The sequence below is a fragment of the Arvicanthis niloticus genome, chromosome 15 (assembly GCF_011762505.2).
Source record: "Arvicanthis niloticus isolate mArvNil1 chromosome 15, mArvNil1.pat.X, whole genome shotgun sequence".
Lineage (NCBI taxonomy): Eukaryota > Metazoa > Chordata > Mammalia > Rodentia > Muridae > Arvicanthis > Arvicanthis niloticus.
The window spans coordinates 23,208,040-23,229,725 of record NC_047672.1 but is presented as its reverse complement, the minus strand read 5'-3'; the positions used below and the strand labels follow the sequence as shown (position 1 = coordinate 23,229,725).

The 21,686-nt window shown below is 40.0% G+C and overlaps 1 protein-coding gene across 2 annotated transcripts in view; it reads left to right on the top strand.

Moving 5' to 3' along the window:
• The window catches only part of Agk (acylglycerol kinase), a 73,161-nt gene that overhangs the window by 12,773 nt on the left and 38,702 nt on the right, over nucleotides 1-21,686 (top strand). The window contains exons 3-5 of one of the 2 annotated variants that reach the window (XM_034519737.2): nucleotides 9,969-10,008; nucleotides 14,865-14,944; nucleotides 19,809-19,884. In XM_034519737.2, the coding sequence (XP_034375628.1) occupies nucleotides 9,969-10,008; nucleotides 14,865-14,944; nucleotides 19,809-19,884 (196 nt within the window). The remainder of the gene's footprint in view (nucleotides 1-9,968; nucleotides 10,009-14,864; nucleotides 14,945-19,808; nucleotides 19,885-21,686) is intronic. The other variant, XM_076913495.1, reaches the window with a different exon arrangement.

The following is a 21,686-nucleotide window of genomic DNA, read 5'->3' as shown; positions in this document are numbered from 1 at the left end:
TCATTTGTGGGCAATTAAATAACATGCTTGTCAGCCCAGATGTGATAGGGAATAAGGAAACCTTTTTTTTTTTTTTTTTTTTTTAACTTTTAAATACAATGAAGTTTAATTATATTCCATTTCTTTTCAACTCCTTTTGTTAGATTATGTGAAAAACAGATTTCTTCCTTTAAAAAAAAAATCAGTATCTGTACTTTCCTGTATCTAAGTGGGGGGGGGGGGGGGAGGAGAAAAGATGGCAGACAGGAGGTATGTTTAAGTTATATTTTGTCTTTTTGGCTTCACATAATTGAGGAAATTTCTATGTTAGTGGTTTTACTTGTTCCAAGGCCTATACAGAAAATAATTGTAGCTGATGCTGAAAGCAGCTCTTCTTTAGTGGTGACTAACGTTTCAAAAGTATCATGTGTCAAAACAGCAGAACACTGATATTAGTAGCTATGAACTTAGTATTTTCAGGTCAGAAGTTGTCCAGATCTGTCAGGGAGCTTTGAACCCACAGTGAGTACCATCTCATGTGGGATATTTTTAGACAGAATTGTTAGGCTGCGAGAGAAGGGAGATTTTCTCTCAGCCTGTATGTTCTTGAATACCTTCATACTCCATAATCTCTGAGTATGTCATTTCTTTGTCATTTCTTTTCTAGACTTGATTACCTTGCTTATAATTGAGACTCAGTATATATCTGCTTTTAAGACAATATATAAGGATGGCCACTGGGACCCAGAGTGCTCGTGTTTTGGTGCCTAGTAGAGTAGTATAGTGAATGATACATTTGTATGGAAGAGGAAATATGGAATAAAGTGTTTAAATAGATGAAAATCAATGGATAGAAAAATGTAGACATGAGAGAACTGACTCCCAAAAGTTTTCCTCTGATCTCCACATATATGCTATGGTAAATGCACCACACGAACATACATATACAAATAAATGTATTAATTAAAAATGAATTAGATAGGAGTAGAAATATCATACACACACACACACGCACAAATGTATTAGTTAAAAATGAATTAGATAGGAGTAGAAATATCACACGCACATGCACGCAAAAGCTAGAGGGCAATGGATGCTCTCTGATGGTAAGTGAAGCATCCCCTAGTGTAGTACAACATAGACCTCAGCAGAAATGTAGCCACCAGTCAGAGATGGAGCCCTATACAGAGTGTAGAGAATTTGGTTTTATTATTTGTATATCCATGACTATCAGAACGGTGGGGTAGGAAGAGACATTGGTATCTTGTGGGGACTTGGGTCTAGGAAAAAAAAAAGAGTGAAAGTAGAATAATTTCATATTCTAGGGAAAGAAAAGGCTTACAGGATAAACTTTTCTATTTCTTTCAGTTAATGGATGGGTGTGTGTGTGTGTGTGTGTGTATGTGGACTGCAGAAGCATCTTCTGACTAATGAAAAGTCCTATGGAGCAGGCTTATAGGACAGATTAGTCGTGAGAGAGACCTCTCAAGGATGCTATCTTTTGCTGAGCTGTAAGGAGGAAACCTGAGAAACCAAGAGTTACTTGAATCATTGTGGAGTAATAGCTTGTTCTGTACAAGTGTAGCAAAGTGACTGATCTTAGACGATTGGGGAAAGGTGGTTTGGAGATTTCTTATTTCAGAATGTGAAAGAATGGGCACCAAACCGAGCTGCTTAGAGTGGTAGAGTTGAGGTCTCTGTCTTGGGTAGAGGTCAGTTTTTGCCTGATAAATACTACTGAATTATTCAGAGGTTGAGAAAGATTTGTGGGCTTTTTCTTAAGCCCACCTACAGAAGAAAGATTATAATAGCACTCCAGTACCAGTGCAGGGAGAAAGTGTGAAGTGGGTGACTAATAAGCAGTGGACAGGGCTCTGTTACTGCTGAAAATACCTAGAAATCGGCAGGGGTATGGGCAGAAGCTACAGCAGGCTGAGAAGCAGTGTGTTCAGTTCTAGTGCTAAGCCTCCAGTCACTTTCTAACACTGTGAGTGTCCACCGGCCAGAGGTTTCCTCAAACTAGGTCAATTAGTCATTTTCTAGGAGCTTGAAGGGGTTGAGGAAACTGCCTAAGTGAACATTCTGGAATCTTTTGGGAATAGAGACTGAGGTTGGGCTTTGTTCTCTTTGTATGTCATTACAAGATGAGAATCACCTCCACAGTGACCTTCGTTACTAGGAGGGTGGTGCTACACATTTGATTGATGGGGTTGGGTGTATGGAAGCATTGTAAGTATGGGCTACATTGCTTCTAAGAACGTTTTCAACCTTAATTTCAGATGTCTAGGAAATAGGCCTTGGGTTTGGACATCTTTGACAAAAGTATTTATTTGTTCTGGCTGCTGTTTGCCTTTTCTGCTTTAAAGAAACAGAGACAGTAAAATCAGGGATTGCAGACCTAAACATTACTGTCAATATTCAGGAATCCATGTTTTGACAGTAAGCAAATCCAAAACCACAAATCTCATTCAGTAAGTGGGTTTACACATTTTGGCAAAGGCTTGTTGAAAGTGTTTTTAGTTCATTGTTGAATACCCTCCTCCTGCAGGCTTCTTTCTCATTCCTTGTATAGCTGTTGTATTAAATTCATGGAGTTTTACGAGCTATTATTATTATTATTATTGTTAGTAATAGTAGTAGTAGTATACCACTTTGTCTCTCCTCTCATCTGTTTTAGCAAATAATAATCCTTGAGGGAACTGTTTTTGCCTTGCTTTAAATTATTATTTTAAAATGTTTCTTCCAGTGTTGAATTAAGCCACCAACTAAGCCACTGACTAAAAAGGTGCTGACCACCTTTGTGCACTTTTCCCTAGTCCAGGAGGCTGTCTACACATTTGCAGGTCATTTGTTAACTGTCTTCGTCTTTACCCATTTTCATTCAGCAACACGACTGTAGTGGGCTTTGCTGCCAGGCCTTGCCTGTGTGGCTCCCTGTTTTCTTTCATATAGTTTTATGGCATTGAAGTGAAGACATTTGGCACTTAGTATATATCAACAATATTTTCCTCCTTTATACAACTTCAGGACTTTAGAGATTTCTGTATTATTTTGTGCTTCAGAGAGTTGAGAAGATATACATTTCCTTGGTGCCTACCATAGGGAGGCCCAGGAACATGGAAAAATACTATCCATAAAAACAGAGACACTAGAGTAGAGGACCCCATGTCCTTTCAGGCATTTGGATTGTCCCCTTGGGGTTCTTACCTGTCATACTGACTTTTTTTTCCCTAAAGAACTGAACATTTTCTAGGAAGGAAAGCTTGAACATTCTTCCAAGTAGGCTGCACTCTTTCTCTGCTGGGTCAACGCTCTGTCTGTAGGCACAAGTGATGTGGTCACTGTTTTCTCACATGTAACAGGGCCTGTGCAGCAGTCTTCACCTCCTTGGGAGGAAAGTCTAAGTCATGAGGAAGGGGTTGAACCATGTAATTGGGAAACCCTTTCCCTCTAGTCATTGGCTAAGATGCACGTTCTGTGTTGCTGTTGTTTTTTTGTCTATCCCTCCTTCTCCAACAAGAAGTGAGTATAGCCCCGGGCAATGTGATGACTGATTATTTTAGGAAGCCTGAGTAAGTCACTGTGGTTGCTGTAAACATCTAAACTTGAAATCTGTTTTGTGCAAAGCAAAGACAGTGTTTGCATGCACCAAGGGAAAACTGGTGGTAGAAGTTGCTGAACAATTTGCTTCTAACTGTAGTGGGAAATATTCTTTTTGGGAAATAGCATGGATCAATGTAATTTTTCTCTTCATGTAAAGCTGTTATTGAAGTAACAACTTATCTTATTTTGCAGTCCTAAGGTAATAAATAAAACATTTATGGCTTAGAATAAATTGAGAGCATCCTATTACCTGTAGTAGCAGGCAAGTTCATATTCTTTTAAAGCCTCAGGCAATAACATCAGCAGATTTTTTTTCTTCCTTATTTTCTAATCCAGAAGTTTCTAATTCTTTGTGTCAAAGAGCTTCACTTTGGTTCTGAGTAGGTATTGAGGGACCCTTTCCGATATGACTACATTTTGGAGAACCTCTTGTAAATTGTATTTATCATTAGTGCCCAGTAGGCACCTTGCTGTATAGAAAGAACATGGACTGCCAGTTAATGTACAGTCAGTTTTCTGTGTTTGGTAGCTAGGTCTCTGGCTCACATTCAGACTCTTGATCCATTAGGTATCTAGAATTTTCTGACACTGGAACAGTTTTTGGGCTTAGTGGTATACAGAAGGAACACCTTGCTTTGGTTTTTAAGAGTACCGGTTGCATCCTGTTCTTCATGTGTATGCTCACACACGGCCTGAGGTCCTTCTAACCTGGCAGCATTCCCATGACAGTGTGAGTTTTTTTCTTCCTTGTCCTTGGCTACACTGGAGAGCTGTTTCAGAAGATCTGCTGGTTTAGGATTGCCAGGTACTCAGACAAGAATAACCTTCAGTTTCCCTTCACGGATGAAGTGTGCCTTCAGAACAGTGAGTCAATTTTCCTGTTCAAACATTTGCCACTTACTTATTAACAAGTATTCATTGAGTTCCCACCGTCTATCAAAGTCTGGGCTTTGGATTGTACAGGAGAAAATACTGGCAAATTATCCTTTATTTAAGTAAGTTGTTTAAAGGAAGACAAGATGAGTAGTTTCATGTGTGATTGGTTAAAGGCAGGGGTGGATTTGTATTTGGGGTTTTTTTGTTTGTTTGTTTGTTTGTTTTTCTCCAAATTTGTATTAGTTGATTTTCATAACTATGATCAAAATAATGGACAGAAACAACTTACAACAATGGACAGAAATCTTATTTCAACTCACTGTTTCATATGGGTTACAGCCTATCATGTTGGGGAAGGCATGGTAGTGGGAACATGTGGTGATGGATTAGAATGCAAGAGAGTGCAGGCTCAAACCAAGGACAGGATCACCTTCAAAGGTTGACCCTATAGTGACCCTTCAGTCAACTAGGCACTGCCCCCTAAGGTGCCATAGCTTTCAAAATAGCACCACAACCTGGGGACTGAGTGTCTGAAACTCAGACCTGTTAGAGATATTTTAGATTAAACCATAACATCTGGGGAGAGATAAAATGACCAAATACTTGGAGGTCTGAACTCTAGTACCTTTTAGGAGAAGCAAAACCTGAAGTATAAAAGCAATATCAAAGGGAATGATGGGAAATAAGGAAAAATTAACCCTTTCCTTGGTTATTCACCAGAGCCTTCACTTTGTCTTCCTTCTTTCATTCCTTTTTTCCTTCCTTTTTTCATTTTTTTTTATTGAAAATAGATTCCTTTCTCATACAGTATATCCCGAGTATAGTTTCTCTTCCCTCTACCCTTCCTAGTTCCTCCCCACCTCCTCTCCCCTCTGGATCTACTCTGTTTCTGTGTATCATTAGAAAAGAATAGGCTTCTAAGATAACAACCAAACATAACAAAACAAACTATAAGATAAAGCAAAAATTATCATATTGAAATTGGGCACGGCAGCCCTACAGGAGGAAGAGAGTCCTAAGAGTAGGCAAAAGAATTAGAGGCCAACTTGTTCTCACAGTCAGTAGTCCCATAAAAATACTAAGCTAATAGCTAAAATATATATGCAGTGGACCTGTGTAGAACCATGTGGGCCCTGTGCTTGCTGCTTCAGTCTTGGTGAACTCATAAGCACTTTGCTTAGTTGATTCAGAGGGCCATGTTTTCCTGGGGTCCTTCATCTATTCTTTCTCTCTTTTCTTCTTCAGAATTCCCTGAGCTCTGAGGGGAGGGATTGGAGGGAAATGTCCAATTTAAACTCTGTATAGTGTATGGTTATGGGTCTCTCCATCTGTTCCCATCTGCTGCTGGAGGAAGCCTCTGGTGGGAAAGAACTAGGAAGGGTAGAGGGAGGGGAAACTATACTGGGGTATATTGTATGAGAAAGGAATCTATTTTCAATAAAAGAAAATTGAAAAAAGGAAGGAAGAAAGAAATGAAGGAAGGAAGACAAAGTGAAGGCTCTGGTGAATAACCAAGGAAAGGGTTAAATTTTCCTTATTTTTCCTGTCTCTAATGATGACTGGATAAGGCCCGGTCTAGGAGTATAACAGAATATTACTAGTAATCATTTTATTGATATATCTTTTTAAGATCAGCCAGGTTTAGATTTACCGTGGGTCTCTGGGCTGTCTAGTTTCTGGTTCTTGGTTATCTCAGCAGTGTTGGTGTGTGGGTTCCTTCTTGAGGAGTGGGCCTTAAGTCAAGTCATACATTAGTTGGCTACTCCTACAAGGTCTGTGCCACCACTGCCCTAGCATATATTTCAAAGGTAGGTCAAAGGTTTTTTGGCTGGGTTGGTGTTCATGTTTCTTTTTCTGTAGTTTACAGAGAACTTTCCTGTACTACAGAGACTAGACTGTAGGGGGGAGGGCTCCATGTAGGTACCAGTTCGACTTCTCTATGTTCAGTGAGGTGTGTGGGTGACAGTGGCAATACCCCATCCCATGGTAGTTTGCAGGGAGCAGTGTTTTGTCTTAACAACAGCCTGGGTTGTTTGGGGATTTCCATGGGAGCTCTTGGCCAACAACTCAACTGAATGTTCCTTTATCCTATCACTGAAAGTCTCACCTGGCTTCAAGAGATAGATGGCAAGTTGAGAAGCCATACTCCCCATTACTAGGAGCCTTCATAGATCCCCTTCATAGATTCTAGAAAGTTTCCACTGTACTAGGTTTCCATACCATCCTTCAAGTGCCCCTCAAGTCTAGCCGTCTTTCCCCATACTCTGTCCACACCATCTCTCCCCTCACTGGATTCCCGGTCAAATGCCTGTGAACTCCAAGTCCACCAACAAAGTCTGTTCTAGTTACCCCTCTCAGGGAGATCCCTGTATCCCGCTAGATCCCTCCTTTTGACCTAACCTTTCTGAGCCTATGAATTGTAGCTCTGTTAGCGTTTACTCAGTAAGTGAATATATACCATATTTATCTTTCTGGGTCTGGGTTACCTTACTCAAGATGAGTTTTTCTAGTTCCATCCATTTGCCTCCAAATTTTATGATGTCATTTTTTAACAGCTGAACCATGATCCATTATATAAATATAGTACAATTACCTTATCTGTTCTTCTGTTGAGGGACATCTAGGTTCTTTCCAGTTTCTGGCTACTATGAATAAAGCCACAGGGAACATGGTTGAACAAACGTCCTTGTGTTAGGATGGAGTGTCCTTTGGGTATATCAAGAGTGATATAGCTGGGTCTTGATGTAGATTGATTCCCAACTTTCTGAGGAACCACCGTATTGATTTCAGTAGTAGCTGTATAGTTTGCACTCCACCAGCAATGGAAGAGTATTCCTGTTGTTTCATATTCTTGCAGCGTGAGCTGTCACTTGTGTTATTGATCTTAGCCATTTTGTCATATGTAAGATGAAATTTTGAAGTAGTTTTGATTTCCATTTCTGTTGCCTCTATTGAGAATTCTGTTTAGATGTGTAGCACGTTTTTAAATTGGATTATTTGGTTTTTTGATACCTAACTTATTGAGTTCTTTATGTATTTTGGATATTAGCACTTTATTAGATATAGGGGTTGGTGAAAATTCTTTTTTGCCATTCTATAGGTTGCCTCTTTATCCAATTGACAGTGTCCTTTGCCTTACAGACACTTTGCAGTTTGATGAGGTCCCATTTATTAATTGTTGATCTTATGCCTGAGGTATTGGTGTTGTGTTCAGGAAGTTTGTCTCTTGTTCCAATGTGTTCAAGGCTACTACTCACTTTCTCTTCTGTCAGGTTGAGTGTGTCTGATTTTATGCTGAGGTTTTTGACCCACTTAGATTTGAGTTTTGTGCAGGATGATAGATATGGTCTATTTTTTATTTGCATTTTTCCACATATGGTTTATCAGGGGGTGGTGCCTGCTGAAGTTAGGGGATGGAATTCAGCCACAAGTCAGGGAGGGAGGTTAGAAGGCATGGCCTGTGGAACCCACAGACCTGTCTACAGCTGTAGCTTTCACTGTTCATGCTACAATATCTGCCTCATCATAGTCCCTCTGTGTTTTCTGTGTTTTTGTCACATGGTTATCTTATCTGAAGCTCTAGTGAGATTATATTACTGGAACATTTTTGGAATTTCTTTAAGTAGTTATTAGTGCTTGCTATATAGATCATCAAAACATAGTTGATGTAACTATTTGTTAGCATCCATGGACTGAACCCATTGCAGATTAAAAAGTATTCATAAGTATTAAATTTATACTGAAGATATATGTATTTTTTTCTTGTCTGTGTCTGAACAATACAGTGCGACTGTTGATATAAGCAGCCTTTCTCTTGTAGTGAATGTTCTGAGTGGTGATTTAGGTATCTGTGGTTGAGGAACAGTGTCCTAGATCATTCTCTGTAGGACACTGGAGGACTGTCCATCGTAGTTCAAGAACTCTTTTTTTTTTTTTTTTTTGAGAATGCATTTGTCTTTTTACAAACATACTGATTCAGAGAATAAGATGAAGATAGTTTATGTAATTTAGATATTAGAGTTAACTGTGATCATATTGGGATTTTCTTTGTATGGGCTAAATCAGTTCATAGTCTGCCTTTCCTATAGGCAGCATATTCCATTTTGCACATTAGATTAATATTCTTTTGATTTTGAAGAATATTCTGAAAGATCAGGCAGTATTAATAATGATGAAAGGTGAGGGAGGGGAGAAGGTTGCACAACCCCCCTGCCACCTGGGCAGATGTGCAGAGTTACACAGCAGGTGGGGCCTGAACCTAGCTGCTAGGGCCACTTGTGGACCAACCCTCATAACAGATCAGCACCCCCAGCTCTATTAATGTGCGTGTTTGAGGTCCTGGAGCCATTATACTTTTCATGGAACATTGTTTCTAGCTTTCAGGTCACTTACTATTTTGGGGTATTGTGTTGCTAGGCTGTGGAAGACAGGCTAACAGGCAACAACTGTGGTAAAAATCTATTAAGTTTATTCTCATTCATCCTTAATTATCAGTATCAGTCTTGAAATTACTCTCAAATGCCAAATTTCAGGTCTTTGCTGTTATAATGGCAATCAAGGAATATATGTAAAGTAACCCTTTTTTAAATCTTTTCTTCAGTTATTTTCTAGCAATACCAAGTGTGTATATGCAGACTCGGGTCCTTGGCCTCTGCAAGCAATCAGAGCCCATTTAGTGTGACACATTTTGGAGACCTTTTATGTTAAACATGTGTGTATTCTGCAAACTTTGACCTCCTCTTTCCATTTGTGATATAATAGCATATCTGATAGTGCTATAAAAAAGAGGGGACTCAGATAAAACAGTAGCAGAAGGAGCTAAATATCAAATTCAGCTTTGGCAAATGACCCAAATAATATCTATTGGGTAGAAAAACCCAAGACATGTATATTAGTTTCCCATTGTTGACTAATAACTTAGTTTAACACATCATCAATATTTATCATACTATTTTATGGGCCAAAGTCCAAGGGTTTACAAGGCCTGCCATTCCTTCTGAAGGCTCTAAGGGGAAAAGCTACTTCCTGACTATTCCAGTTTGGCAAGGCTGAACATTCCTGGGCTCACAGCCCCTTCCATCTTTAAAGCCAGGAGGTGACCACACTCCCAGAGTCACATGTGTTCTGATCACAGCCATAAAAGCTGCTCTGCTTCTATGAAAGACCTATTAGATAATTCCAGATGCTCTCCCTGTCCTGCAGCTCTACCATTAATCTGCACTTTCCTGTTGCCATATGGAGCTACAGATCTTTAGGTTCTGGACGTTAGGCCCTAGATGTTTCAGGGTTCTGGGTCATTTTTCTATACACCAGAATGTGGAAATAGCTAATACAAGCTTTCACTCAGAGAATCTATTTCCTGAATGTGCTCCTGATTTGAGATCAGGTCTTTAAGAAATCTTCACTTAAGGTATTTTTTTTTTTTATTTTTTTTTTAAACCCATCAATTTCTATTTGGGTCTTAATCTCTAGGAATGCTAATGCTGGGTCTCTTTTGTTTGCTTTGATAGTGATAACCTGCTAAGAAGAGCAGCCTGTCAAGAAGCTCAGGTAATGCCATTTCCTGTGATAAAATTAAATTGCCCTTATCTCCACGGTGCAGGAGACACAGCCACTCCAGGGACTTACTTACATGGGGTCTTGCATCAGTGCAGTGTGACTATTTTTCCCTCCACCTCCAGATGGATCAGGCCGTCAGCCAACTCTGAGTGGAATGGGTGGAAGTTAGCCATCTGGTGAAGAACAGTGCTGACGCCCACCCTGTTAGGCTTGTTTACTTCTGGATCACTCCCAAGAACACATAACTGGACTGGCCGAAGAGCTAGGAATTGGCGTGTGTTTGCAGTTATCCTTGAAGATCTGGCTAAATCCTGAATCATTCCTGATGGAATAGCCCCCAGGGATATTGGTTCAGAGCAGATGTTACCTCTGAAAGTCAAGTCTTGTTAAAATTGTTTTCTTCTACTTTTGAAGCCCATCTCACTAACAGCAATTCCTAGCACTGCACTGCCATCCAGCTCCAGAGAAGCCGCATACGCATTAACTTATCTGGCTGTGGTGATGATAGTTGAGTTGTGAATCGTTTCAGATTTAAGACCCTGGCTTTGCTCTCTTCCCTATTTGTAATTTATACCCTGCAGATGGATTTCTGTGACTCACTACCTTTTTGTTATATGCCATTTAAGCTTATGATGTCAGACATGACTGAAGAGATGTATGAAAGTTAAAATGGCAAAGAGAACAAACACATTTAGTAGAAGTGGGTGTCAAACCTCATGTTTGTTTCTGAATTATTTTCATAGATGATAATGACAATAGATGCTATTAATAAATCCTTTTTTGGTTCCAAATACGCTTTAAGAATTTGGTTCCAAATATCCTTTAAGAATTTGATTTTATTTCTGCACAGATGTGCCATCTAGTATAGCTTTAAGTTATTTTAAAAATTAATTTAAATAAGCTTAATTTGATTTTTAAGATCAGCAAGATGGTTCACACCTATAATTCCAGTTTCCAGGAACCTGAGGCAGGAGGACTGACATGTGTTTACCTCCTGGTTACATAATGAGTTTCAGGCCAGCCTGAGATATGCTGTGAGACCCTCAAAAATAAGCTGTTGGATGATACTCAAGAACATGTACACAATGATTAATGATCAAATCAAGGTAATTGTCAAATAAACCTTAATATTGAGTTCCAGGTAGTTCTGCCAATATACCCTCCTCTTAAGGTGAATCCTGTGCATGTGTTCTTTCTGAATTCCAGTCCCACTTACTTTCCCAGGAACAAGGTCTTGTTAGGTACTTTCTCCACATACTGACCCCTTCTTGTTGTAATCCTCCAGTCCTCTGCACATGTTTAGCACCTTCTGTGAGACTAAAGGTGGCTTAGTCCTCACTGCTTTCTCTACTTTTCCTATGGTCTTTTTATAGTCTAAATTAGTGAGTGATTTTTTTAAAAAATCATGTAAACTCAACTTTAGTTTTTACAAACTTCTTAATCCATTATGGACTTGATTCTTGACTTTACAAGTCTGGTTTAGAATTCTTGGGACTAGGAAATGAGGATAAGGACGGTCAGTCTAGTGCTGTAGATCTGGAATTTGGTTACAGAGTACTGGGGCCCTAGTTAGGCTTTCTATTTATGTGAAAGATACCACCATGACCATAACAACTCTTATAAAGGAAAACATTTACTTGGGGCTGGCTTGCAGGATCAGAGGTTTAGACCATTGTCATCATGGCTAGAAACTTGGCAGCATGCAGGCAGACAGTGCTGAGGAGGTAGCTGAGAGTAAGAGAGAGCCACACTGGGTCTGGCTTGAGCATCTGAACCTCAAAGCCCACTTCCTAGTTATATACTTCCTCCAACAAAGCCAGACCTCCAGTAATGCTACTCCCTGTGACTCTGTGGGGCCGTTTTCACTTATATTACCACATTCCTCTTCCTGGCCCCCATGGGCTGGTAGCCAAACCATAATGCAAAATGCAGTCAATCTAATGTCAAGAGTCCCTATAGTCTATCACAGTCTCAACCATGTTTAAAAGTCCACAGTTGAAAGTCTGTGATACTCAAGCCAGTCTCTTAAACAGTCTCCTGGAAAATCAAAATGAAAAAAAAGAAAAAAGCAAATCACATACTTCTAACATACACTGGCATAATAGGGCATACATTACTATTCCAAAACAGAGGACAAGAGAGGCTGGGCAAACTCCAAACTTTGCATCTCCATGTCTAATATCAAATCACTCTTCAGATCTCAAACTCCTTTCAGTTTTTTTTTTTGTTTGTTTGTTTGTTTTTTTTGTTTTGTTTTGTTTTGTTTTTTATTTTTTGACTGCAATACAATTCTTTCTCTTGGGCTTGTTCCACTCCCTGTTATTAGCTTTCCTTGGCAGGTATCCCAAAGCTCTGGCATCTTCAACATCTTGAAGTCTTCAGGGCAGTCTAGGCCTCACCTTTACAGCTTCATGCAACGGTCTTTCCATGAAGGGGCATCTGCATATACCTGGCCTCAGCGGCTTCCTTAGTTGTGGAGAGAGATTCTGTAACTCTTTCCTTGTATCCTTGACTCTATAAACTTAGGTACCATGTGGCTGAATCTGCGAAGTTCTGCTGCTTGCATGAACTCTTTATTCAAATACATTTCCTCCAACTTTCTGTTCTTGATAGTTTCCTTCTCTACCTAAGTTTGGCAGTCCTGGAACTTCCTTTGTAGACCTAGGCTGGCCTTGAACTCTGAAATCCACTTGCCTCTACCTCCCCGGTACTGGGATTAGAGGTATGTGGCCCTGGCCCTAAACTTTTATTTAATTCCTTTTTACAAATTGGAAGCTTGGCTGGGTGGGAGCTTGCTCTGAGGTCACCACTCCCATTATTCCACTTAGCATCAGGCGTTTCATTGTAGTTCTGCATAAGACTGGCTACTATTAGCCACAGAAGATAGTCAATGCTAGTTTTGTTTTGGTTTTTTTTTTTTTTTTTGGAAATGTCCTTTGCCAGAACATTTAATCAATAATTCCTTAATTTAGCCTCAGGCAGAATTTTTTGGACAAGGGCAAAAAACAGCAAAATATTACAAGAACAGTCTCTAGGCCACATTCTAATATCTTCCTCTGAAACTTCTTAAGCTGGGGTCTCATAGTTCTAATCACCATCAGTACCACTGTCTTCCATGATCCTACTAGTATGGCTCATTAAGCCCTGTTTAAAATGTCCAATGGCTTTGCTAGTTCAAAGTCTCAAAGTGTTCCATGTTCTTCCAGACAAAAACAGTGTCAAGCCTATCATAGCAATTCCCCATTCCTGGTACCAACTTCTCTCTTAGTTAGAGTTTTATTGCTGTGAAGAGACACCATGACCACAACTCTTAGAAACAAAGGCATTTAATCAGGCCAGCTTACAGTTCAGAGGTTTACTTCATTGTCTTAATGGCAGGAAGCATGGCAGCATGTAGGTAGACATGGTGCTAGAGAGGTAGCTGAGTGATCTACACCAAATCAGCAAACAGCAGGAAGAGAGTGCCACACTGGGGCTGTCTGTGCATCTGAAACCTCCAAGCCCATCCCTCAGTGACACACTTCCTCCAACAAAGGCAGACCTCCATGAGTCTATGGGGGCCATTTTCATTTAGACCTCCATAGCTGAGTTAGTTACTCATTACTGGCAGAACCTAGAATGGAATGGATCAGAGCAGAACAAGTTATGATATTTGGAGATTTAGCCAGAAAATGTCAAGATACAAGAGTAAAAAGAGAACAGAAGTGATAAAGGGCGAGTAGTGTGTGTGCACTTGTCTGTGCAGGTGTGTATGTTTGTGTGTGTGTGCTCTTGTCTGTGCAGGTGTGTATGGAGGCCAGAGGTTAGCATGTTAGCCTCCCTAGCTTTCCCTAGCTTTACTGAACTTGGAGCTTGCCATTTCCGCTAGACTTTCTGGTCAGAGAGCCCCCGGATCCTCCTGGTTTCACCTCTTGGTCCTGGGTTATAGACAGACACTGATGTCTGCAGGTGTTTCTTACCTGGAGGCTAGAGATCTGAACTCAGTTTCTTAAGCTTGCACAGCAAACACTTGACTTTCTGTTTACCCATGGAGCTGTCGCCCCGGCACAGAAGGTTGTTTTTTTAGAAGGAAGATGTAGAAAGGATCTCTAATTCAGAGAGGTGGCACTTTTGGACTGAGTTGTTCAATACAACATCTTCCTATAACTTTTTCCCTCTAATCTTTGCTTTATACATCTTTTCTAGAATTCTGCTGCCATAGCCCAGACTTGTTTTTCAACACCCAAGACCTGACGCTTTTGGCCTCTTTAGTGTTTTGCTATCATGATTCTTTTCATCAGCTCTCTTCAGATTAGATGTTTCAGTAGTAGCTCCCATTCTGTAGCTGCTTTGAATCCTCACATTTAATGCTTTGCTTCTTGATTCTATTCAGCCTTCGAGCCAACAGAGTAGAAAAAGTTTGAGCACCAGGTTTCTTCTGTGTATACAGATGGTGAAAATTAATTGGTAACAAAGACTCCTGAGGAATAAGTTTCGTAATAGACTGAAGGAGAAAGGACTGTAGCATGAAAACTGAAGCCACATGTGAACATCCCTTCTCATAGCCTGTGGCCTTGCAAGATGTATGCTTACAATAAAGTCAGGAAAAGATACTAACTACCACTGGTAAGGAAAGCAAGGTTTTTAATCCTGATGTAAAACTGGGCCTCTCGTCACTGAACAACAGCACACTTATGTTACATACATACTTATAGGTGCGTTATGTTGCTTGTGGTGATTCTGTTATGGGGCTCATGAATGAGATGCTGCTCTTTGGTTGGAAGTAAATTCTTTAGGGATGAAAAACCATATGCGATCAATAGCTGAATGAAGCATTTAATTGAAAACTTCTCTTTTTTCTTTTTCAGGTGTTTGGCAACCAGCTCATCCCTCCCAATGCACAAGTGAAAAAAGCCACGGTCTTTCTCAATCCTGCAGCTTGCAAAGGGTATTTCAGTTTGTGACTTACTATATTTAGTTCTTCTAAAGGCAAAGGACAAAATCCCCACAGAGGCAGGTGGTAGACTGTGTAGGACTAGAGTGAATGGGACAGATTACTCTGCAGCCACAGGAGTTGTTCTCAAAGTGCAAGTAACGGTTACTGTGAAGTAGCCTCGGTGTTGAGCAAACACCAAGGATTTCTACCAGGATTTCTACCAGCTCGAGGGTGGTCCTACTGGGAATGATTGTTCTCCTGCTTTGCATAACTGTGTTAGGTGTCACCACAGACAAAGATGTGTGAGAAGATCCAGGGCACTGTGGGCTCAGGAGGACTGTATAGTCTTTCCAGAGTAGGGAACCTTCAGCCGGTCTTGGAGGAGAATGTTCACTCTTCCCAAACAAGGTGTGGCCCGTAGGTCAGTAACCTAAGGATAGGAGTGATTGTTCCTCAGTAAATGCTACATGAAAGGATTGTGGGGAATAAGGTGGGAAGAGCAGCTGGGCTTTTGCTAGAAGTGGTGCATTTGTTGCTTAGTTGATTGTACCTGTTGTGTCATCCTGAAATGGAGGCTACTGTGAAGGAGAGTGTGTGGAGGAACTCAGAATTGCCCTACCTGGGGGAAAAAGCCACAAGCAAAAAAAAAAAAAAAAAAAAAAAAAAAAGTTCACAGTGTAAGTTGGGTTGTTGGGAATCTAAATACATCATATACATCGTATTCTACATGGTTATGCTTAATGTATGTGTTTTGGGTTTGTGCCTATTATGTTGTTTAGTTTTATAGCTGAATAAACTGAAGATTTAGGAGGCTAAGTAACTCAGAGTGTTCTAGAAGCAGAAGCAAAAACTACATAGAAAGACACACTCTGAGCTCTCTTCTGCCTTCACCAGGACACCGGTGACTCATGTACTGGTGTGTTGATGTCCTTAACCAGTGGCCTTAACTAGTGGCAGTATAGATAAAAGTGATCATTGATCGCTTTAACGAAACAGTTTAAAATTTACCTTTAAAAATAATAGAATGAAAAATTGAAGAGGGAAAAAGATACCTATTATTGTTTTCACTGTCCGGATCAATTGTGCTTTAGGTAATTTGTATTCGAGTAATTTGTGAATATATATTAGACTGGACACTATAAGATTGAAGTCACATGACATCAATAATGGGTAGTTGAGGCTGGATTTTAAGTGTTCAGGCACTGTTGTCTGAAGCAAAAAAAAAAAGCAGAGTCCTGAAAATTAGTTTGTGTAGGCTCTTTTTGGGACGCTTGAGCATAACTTCATGTGAGGTGCATTGACCTCCTCTGTTGTGCCTACAGGTTATGCAGGTTAACCTTGCTTAATAGAGCATTGCTAGACTTGGTTATGGCCACTTCCCTTCTCCATCAGCACACCAGGCTTTATCTCAGTAATAAAGGATACAAGGTCTTAAACAGCACAACCAGAACACCCAGTACATGAGTCACCGGTGTCCTGGTGACGGCAGAAGAGAGCTCAGTGTGTGTCTTTGCTTCTGCTTCTAGAACACTCTGAGTTACTTAGTCTCCTAAAGTTTCAGTTTACTCAGCTATAAAACTGAACAACATAATAGACACAAACCCAAAACACATACATTAAGAAAAACCATGTAGAATACGATGTATTTATGTTAAATGCTGCAGTGTTTATGAGTTTTAGCTGTTTATAGAGGCCTGCTGCTGCTGCTAATGACAATGTTTGTGTCTAGCTGGGCTCATAATATTCTCCACTTTGTACTCTCATTTTTCACAAGAATTCTCACAAGCCCTCTTTCACCCTTCTTTAAAGATAGCTGTTTGATGTGCTTGTCCTTTAGAAATCTTTCATTTCTGGTGAAAATGTTTTGGCAGTTTCCTTAAGATACAATCAACTGTTATAAGTTCTGCCTTCCAAGAAGTCCTTGGTTGTGAGTTTTGTTGTTGTTTGTTTTTTGCTGCTGTTTTGTGTTTTTCCCAGTCCATATTGTTTTTAAATTCACAACTGAAGTTTCTAGATATTTAGGTCCTTACATTTTATACATAACTACATGTACTGGAAGGGTTTTTCCCTTTTCCACCGGTGTGTGTATGGGGAGGTGTGTGTGTTCCTGCATGTAGAGGCCTGAGGTTGAGCTTCAGCTGCTCTTCCACTTTACTCACTGAGGCAGAGTCTCACAGTCCACCTCAGAGCTCGCCATATCGTGGCTGCTGTCCCTAAGCAGCTTGCTGTGGAGATCCCTCTCCCTGTCTTTGGAGGCCCAGCTGGCCATCACATCTACTGGGTGCTCTTGTGGGTTTTGGGGATCTGAACTCCATGTCTTCACACCTGAGCTCATTCAGCCAGCCTTAACCATCACTGAGACATCACTCCAGCCCCCACTTACACTTTTAAAATTAAAACAGGCTCTTGTTTGCAAGTGCAATACTTTATCTAAAGGCAGGCAAAGATGCAGCCACAGATGGCCTCCTGCATGCATCTGGGACACAGAGCTCTAAAACTCCCAGCACCTTTTGTTTTAAAGCTTTTACTATTTAATGGCCCCATATTTGTCATTGTGGCTATGCACTAACACATAATGTATAATTTATTGTACAGCTATCTCATTATATAGTACTGGTTTAAAACTTAAGGAGAACTTTAAGAAAGAAGGTAACTATGTGTTTACTGTTAATAAATAATACATTAAAGAAGTAATTATCTTGTGTGGTGCCTGAGTCTAGAAATTGCTGTAAGTACATAAAGTTTTTATTCAGGCCTGGTGCTATTGCACCCTTAATTATGTAATAAATAATGTATTTTTTTTCTGGCGACACTTGTTTTTCAATCTGAAGAAAAGTCATTTTGCTTTTCTTTTAGCGAGTTCCTGGACCAGTGGCATCCTACAAAGATGTGAATGCACAGCTAGTGCTCAGATTGTTTTTCTTAAGCTCACAGGAGGTACAGCTCTGTTATGATTGATAGATCAGAGTCAGACTTCATCAGAGGTTTGCTTTCGGGAAATAGATCTGCTCTGCTCCCAGCTGCTCTGTTATCACTCCCGCAGTAAAAGCATCCCTTGCAGTGCCCCTACCTTCCCTATTACTCTGGGTTAGGGTGCTGAAGTGGTGAGGGGAAAGAGGGAATTCATTTCCATGTCGCTTTCATGTTCATTCTGATGGGTGGCAAATATTCTCCATTAGGGCAGATGGTTCTGTGAGCTTCTCAGTTTCTATCCTAGTTCACGAAAAGGAGTGTTTGTTATATTGCCATTTTGTTCTTTTCGGTTCTAGTTCTTTACAGTAAAGATGGTGGATTTCTTCTGTGCTCAACTCTTAAGTATTCCTCATTAGCTGCCTTTTGAATTTTTCATATGAATATCTTAAGAAAGGGGCTACAGAGATGGCTTAGTGGTTAAGAGCACTGACTGCTCTTCTAGAGGTCCTTAGTTCAATTCCCAGCAATCACATGGTAGCTCACAATCATCTATAATGGGATCTGATGCCCTCTTCTGGCACACAGGGGTACGTACAGATAGAGCACTCATACATTAAATAAAGAAATCAATCTTTAAAAAATATATATTCTTTAAAAAGGCAAAGCATGCATCATTGTTTTTTAAGGGAATTGTATTTTAATAAGACAGCTAAGTGAAAATGTACATAGAAGTTAGATGTTTTAATACTGGTTTGGGTGTGTGTGTGTGTGTGTGAGAGAGAGAGAGAGAGAGAGAGAGAGAGAGAGAGAGAGAGAGAGAGAGAGAGAGAGAGATTGATTGATTGATTTCAACTCTGCCATTTGTGTGGAGAGACTTTTTGTCACTTCTGCCTTTGATTCCTGGACTGTTTTTGAATCTTGACCTGCATTGGACTGGAGTGCAGTAATGGAATAATGTTCATGAGACGGCACAAGCCCATCCAAAACGGTGTCGCAGCCATGTTGTTTGCCTTTCCTCAGAGTTTACCTCTACAATTGGAGGAGATTTATTCCCTCATTCATTTGTATATTAATCCATCATTTACTTAGTGAGTACCTTTGAAATATCTCATCTGTAATCCTAGAAGTTGGCAGATTCAAGAATTAATAAGGACTGATATCTATTTTTGTAAGTTTCTTGAGCAGTCCTAAAGACAGTTTTGAAAGCTATCTTCATCATGTGTTGAAAACATTGCTGATGGACAGATGTATATATATCAAGTGCTAGTGAAACAAAGATGGGCTTCTGTGCTTGGGGGATGTAGACCGGCTTTACATTAACTATCCTTGTTAGTCATCTATCCTAATAGATACCTTTTGCTTTTCCTTTCCTAGTAAAACTTCAGCTCTCATAGAAATACTTTTGATCTGTCTCTACAGTGTTAAAATTTGGAATGACCCCTAGTGTTTAAACCCTAAAAAAAAAGTGTCTTTTTCCAGAAGAACATGCTGATTAGGAAAGGATTAAATAAATCTGTTCTATTCCCCTGGGCCATATAAATAGTGTTGCAGTAAACACCTCTGCTCCTTGTAGAAGAATCTAAATAAGTTCCAGTAACAGACAGATGTGCTGTGAGTGTGAGCTGTTCAGACAAGCCCTGCTTGATGTCGTGGTTTATCTGCTCCGTGGCTGTATCTGGCATTGGGAATTCTGCGAGGATCAGGCTTTGTTATTTTAAGTGGAGCTATATCTACTGCTCATTGTTGCTCTAGAGAATGGGGCTTCCCAAATGTATACAAGCTGATTGTCTGAGACAAGGGACAAACTATTTTTCTCTCTATGGTAACTCGCTGTTGAACTTCCTATTCTTGAACAAATAAAGAAAGTCTGTGTTCTCTAGGGCACATGGTTACATTTTTTTTATTCTCAGCTTGAGAATGTGTCTTAAAATATTGTGCTTTTTTTTCCCCCCTTTGTCTACAGCAAAGCCAGAACTCTCTTTGAAAAAAATGCTGCCCCAATTTTACACCTATCTGGCATGGACGTGACTGTCGTCAAGGTGAGACTTCTTCTAGAGTCTTTACGTACACAGATCACCATTTCTAATGTATTCATATATTCTCTGCTTTTGCCTTCTAAGTACAACCCAGCTTTCACTGAAGATAAGATGAAAATCAATGTTGTGTCTTGTTCTATTAATTACTCAAAGCAGTTTTGTTTGCTCCTGACGTGGTTAGCTTTTCATTTCAGCACAGACTCAGATGGGTGTGCGGAGGTCCTGATACTTCAGCAGGTGGAACTATATCAGTTGTCAGAGTCCGTGCCCCAAAATGGAAAGCCCTCTACTTTGAGTAGCTTAATTTCTAGGTAGTTCTACTAGCAGGGGAACATTTTCTTCCTGGTAAAAAATTGTGATAAAGAATTTTTTAAAGTAAAATTATTAGAATTTTTGGGATTTTAGGTAAGAAGGAAAAGGGACCAAATAAGTTAGAAGGAATTGTAAATTTTAGACATCTCAGGTTTCCATTTTGATGTAACAAATTTTAAGTGGCATATGTGTGAGTGTATGTGGTATGCATTTAGTCAAAACCAGCCTTCTGCTGTATTAATTTTTAATTAATTAAAGAAAATTGTGTGTATGAGTGTTTTGTCTGTGTATATATGTACACTGCATGTATGCCTAGTGTTCACAGAAGCCAGAAGAGAATTATCAGATCCTCTGGAACTGGAGTTATAGATAATTGTGAGCCACCATGTATGTGTTAGGACTCAAAACAAGATCCACCAGAAGAACAGCAAGTACACTTAACTGTGGGGCCGTCTCTCCAACCTTGTCCCTCCAGTGTTTTAAAACTGTTAGTTTCTTAAATTAATTTTTGTTTTTTGAAATTATGGTATGATTGCACTATTTCCCCCTTCCATTTCCTCCCTCCAGACACAGCCATATACCCCTCCTTGCTAAAATGGTGTTTCTAATATTTTATTAATTCTTTGAGACTTTCATACAATATGCTTTGATAATTTTCATTCCCCACTCCTCTCACTAGCTCATCCTAGATCTACCTCCCCAGCTGTACTCCCTAATTCCCTAATCCCTCCTACCTTCATGCCCTTTAAAAGAAAAATCCATTGACTCAATTTTGTGCTAGCATCCACTGGAGTGTAGCAGACCTACCAGGGACCAGCTCTTAAAGAAAACAATCTCTTCCTTCCCTAGAAGCAATGAATTGTCACTAGCTCCTTAATTAGTGGTGGCAGCTCCTGAGCCCCTTCCAGCATCCTAGAGTTGACTGGACTGATGTTAATCTATTCCTAGACTACACGTTGAGTATATCAGAGGGGTTAGAAGGTCATCAGTAAAGTTCCTGTGCGATTTTGGATTCACCTTTTTAACATATCAGACTTGATCTTGCAGTTGTTTGCCTCTGGGGTTAGGAGAAAGGAGAAGGAAACATTTACAGGCGCATCTACAGTGTGCCACAGTGTAGGCGTGGGAAACTGTGGAGTAGTCCTGTAGGGCTGCTAGCATTAGTTCCTTATTATTTGACAGAACCCTTGGATAAAACTCTGGGCCTGGAGACTTGCTGAAGGGAGACAGTGTGCATTAGGCTTTAGTAGTACTACAAGTGCCTAAGTTCTGTTTCTCTTTGGCAAAATAAATTCTTCAAGGAATTTGTTTCTCTTCTTTGGTTTTCACCTTACCTGGCACCGAGTTGTTTATGATGTCCTTCTGTTCACTTTTAACTTTGTGTAGTTTTTGTAATGTCTCATTTTACCCTTCACCTCATCTGGGCCTGCTCTTGGGCATCGGCATCGGCAGCCTCACCATACCCACCTCCCGACTCCCACACACGCAGTAGT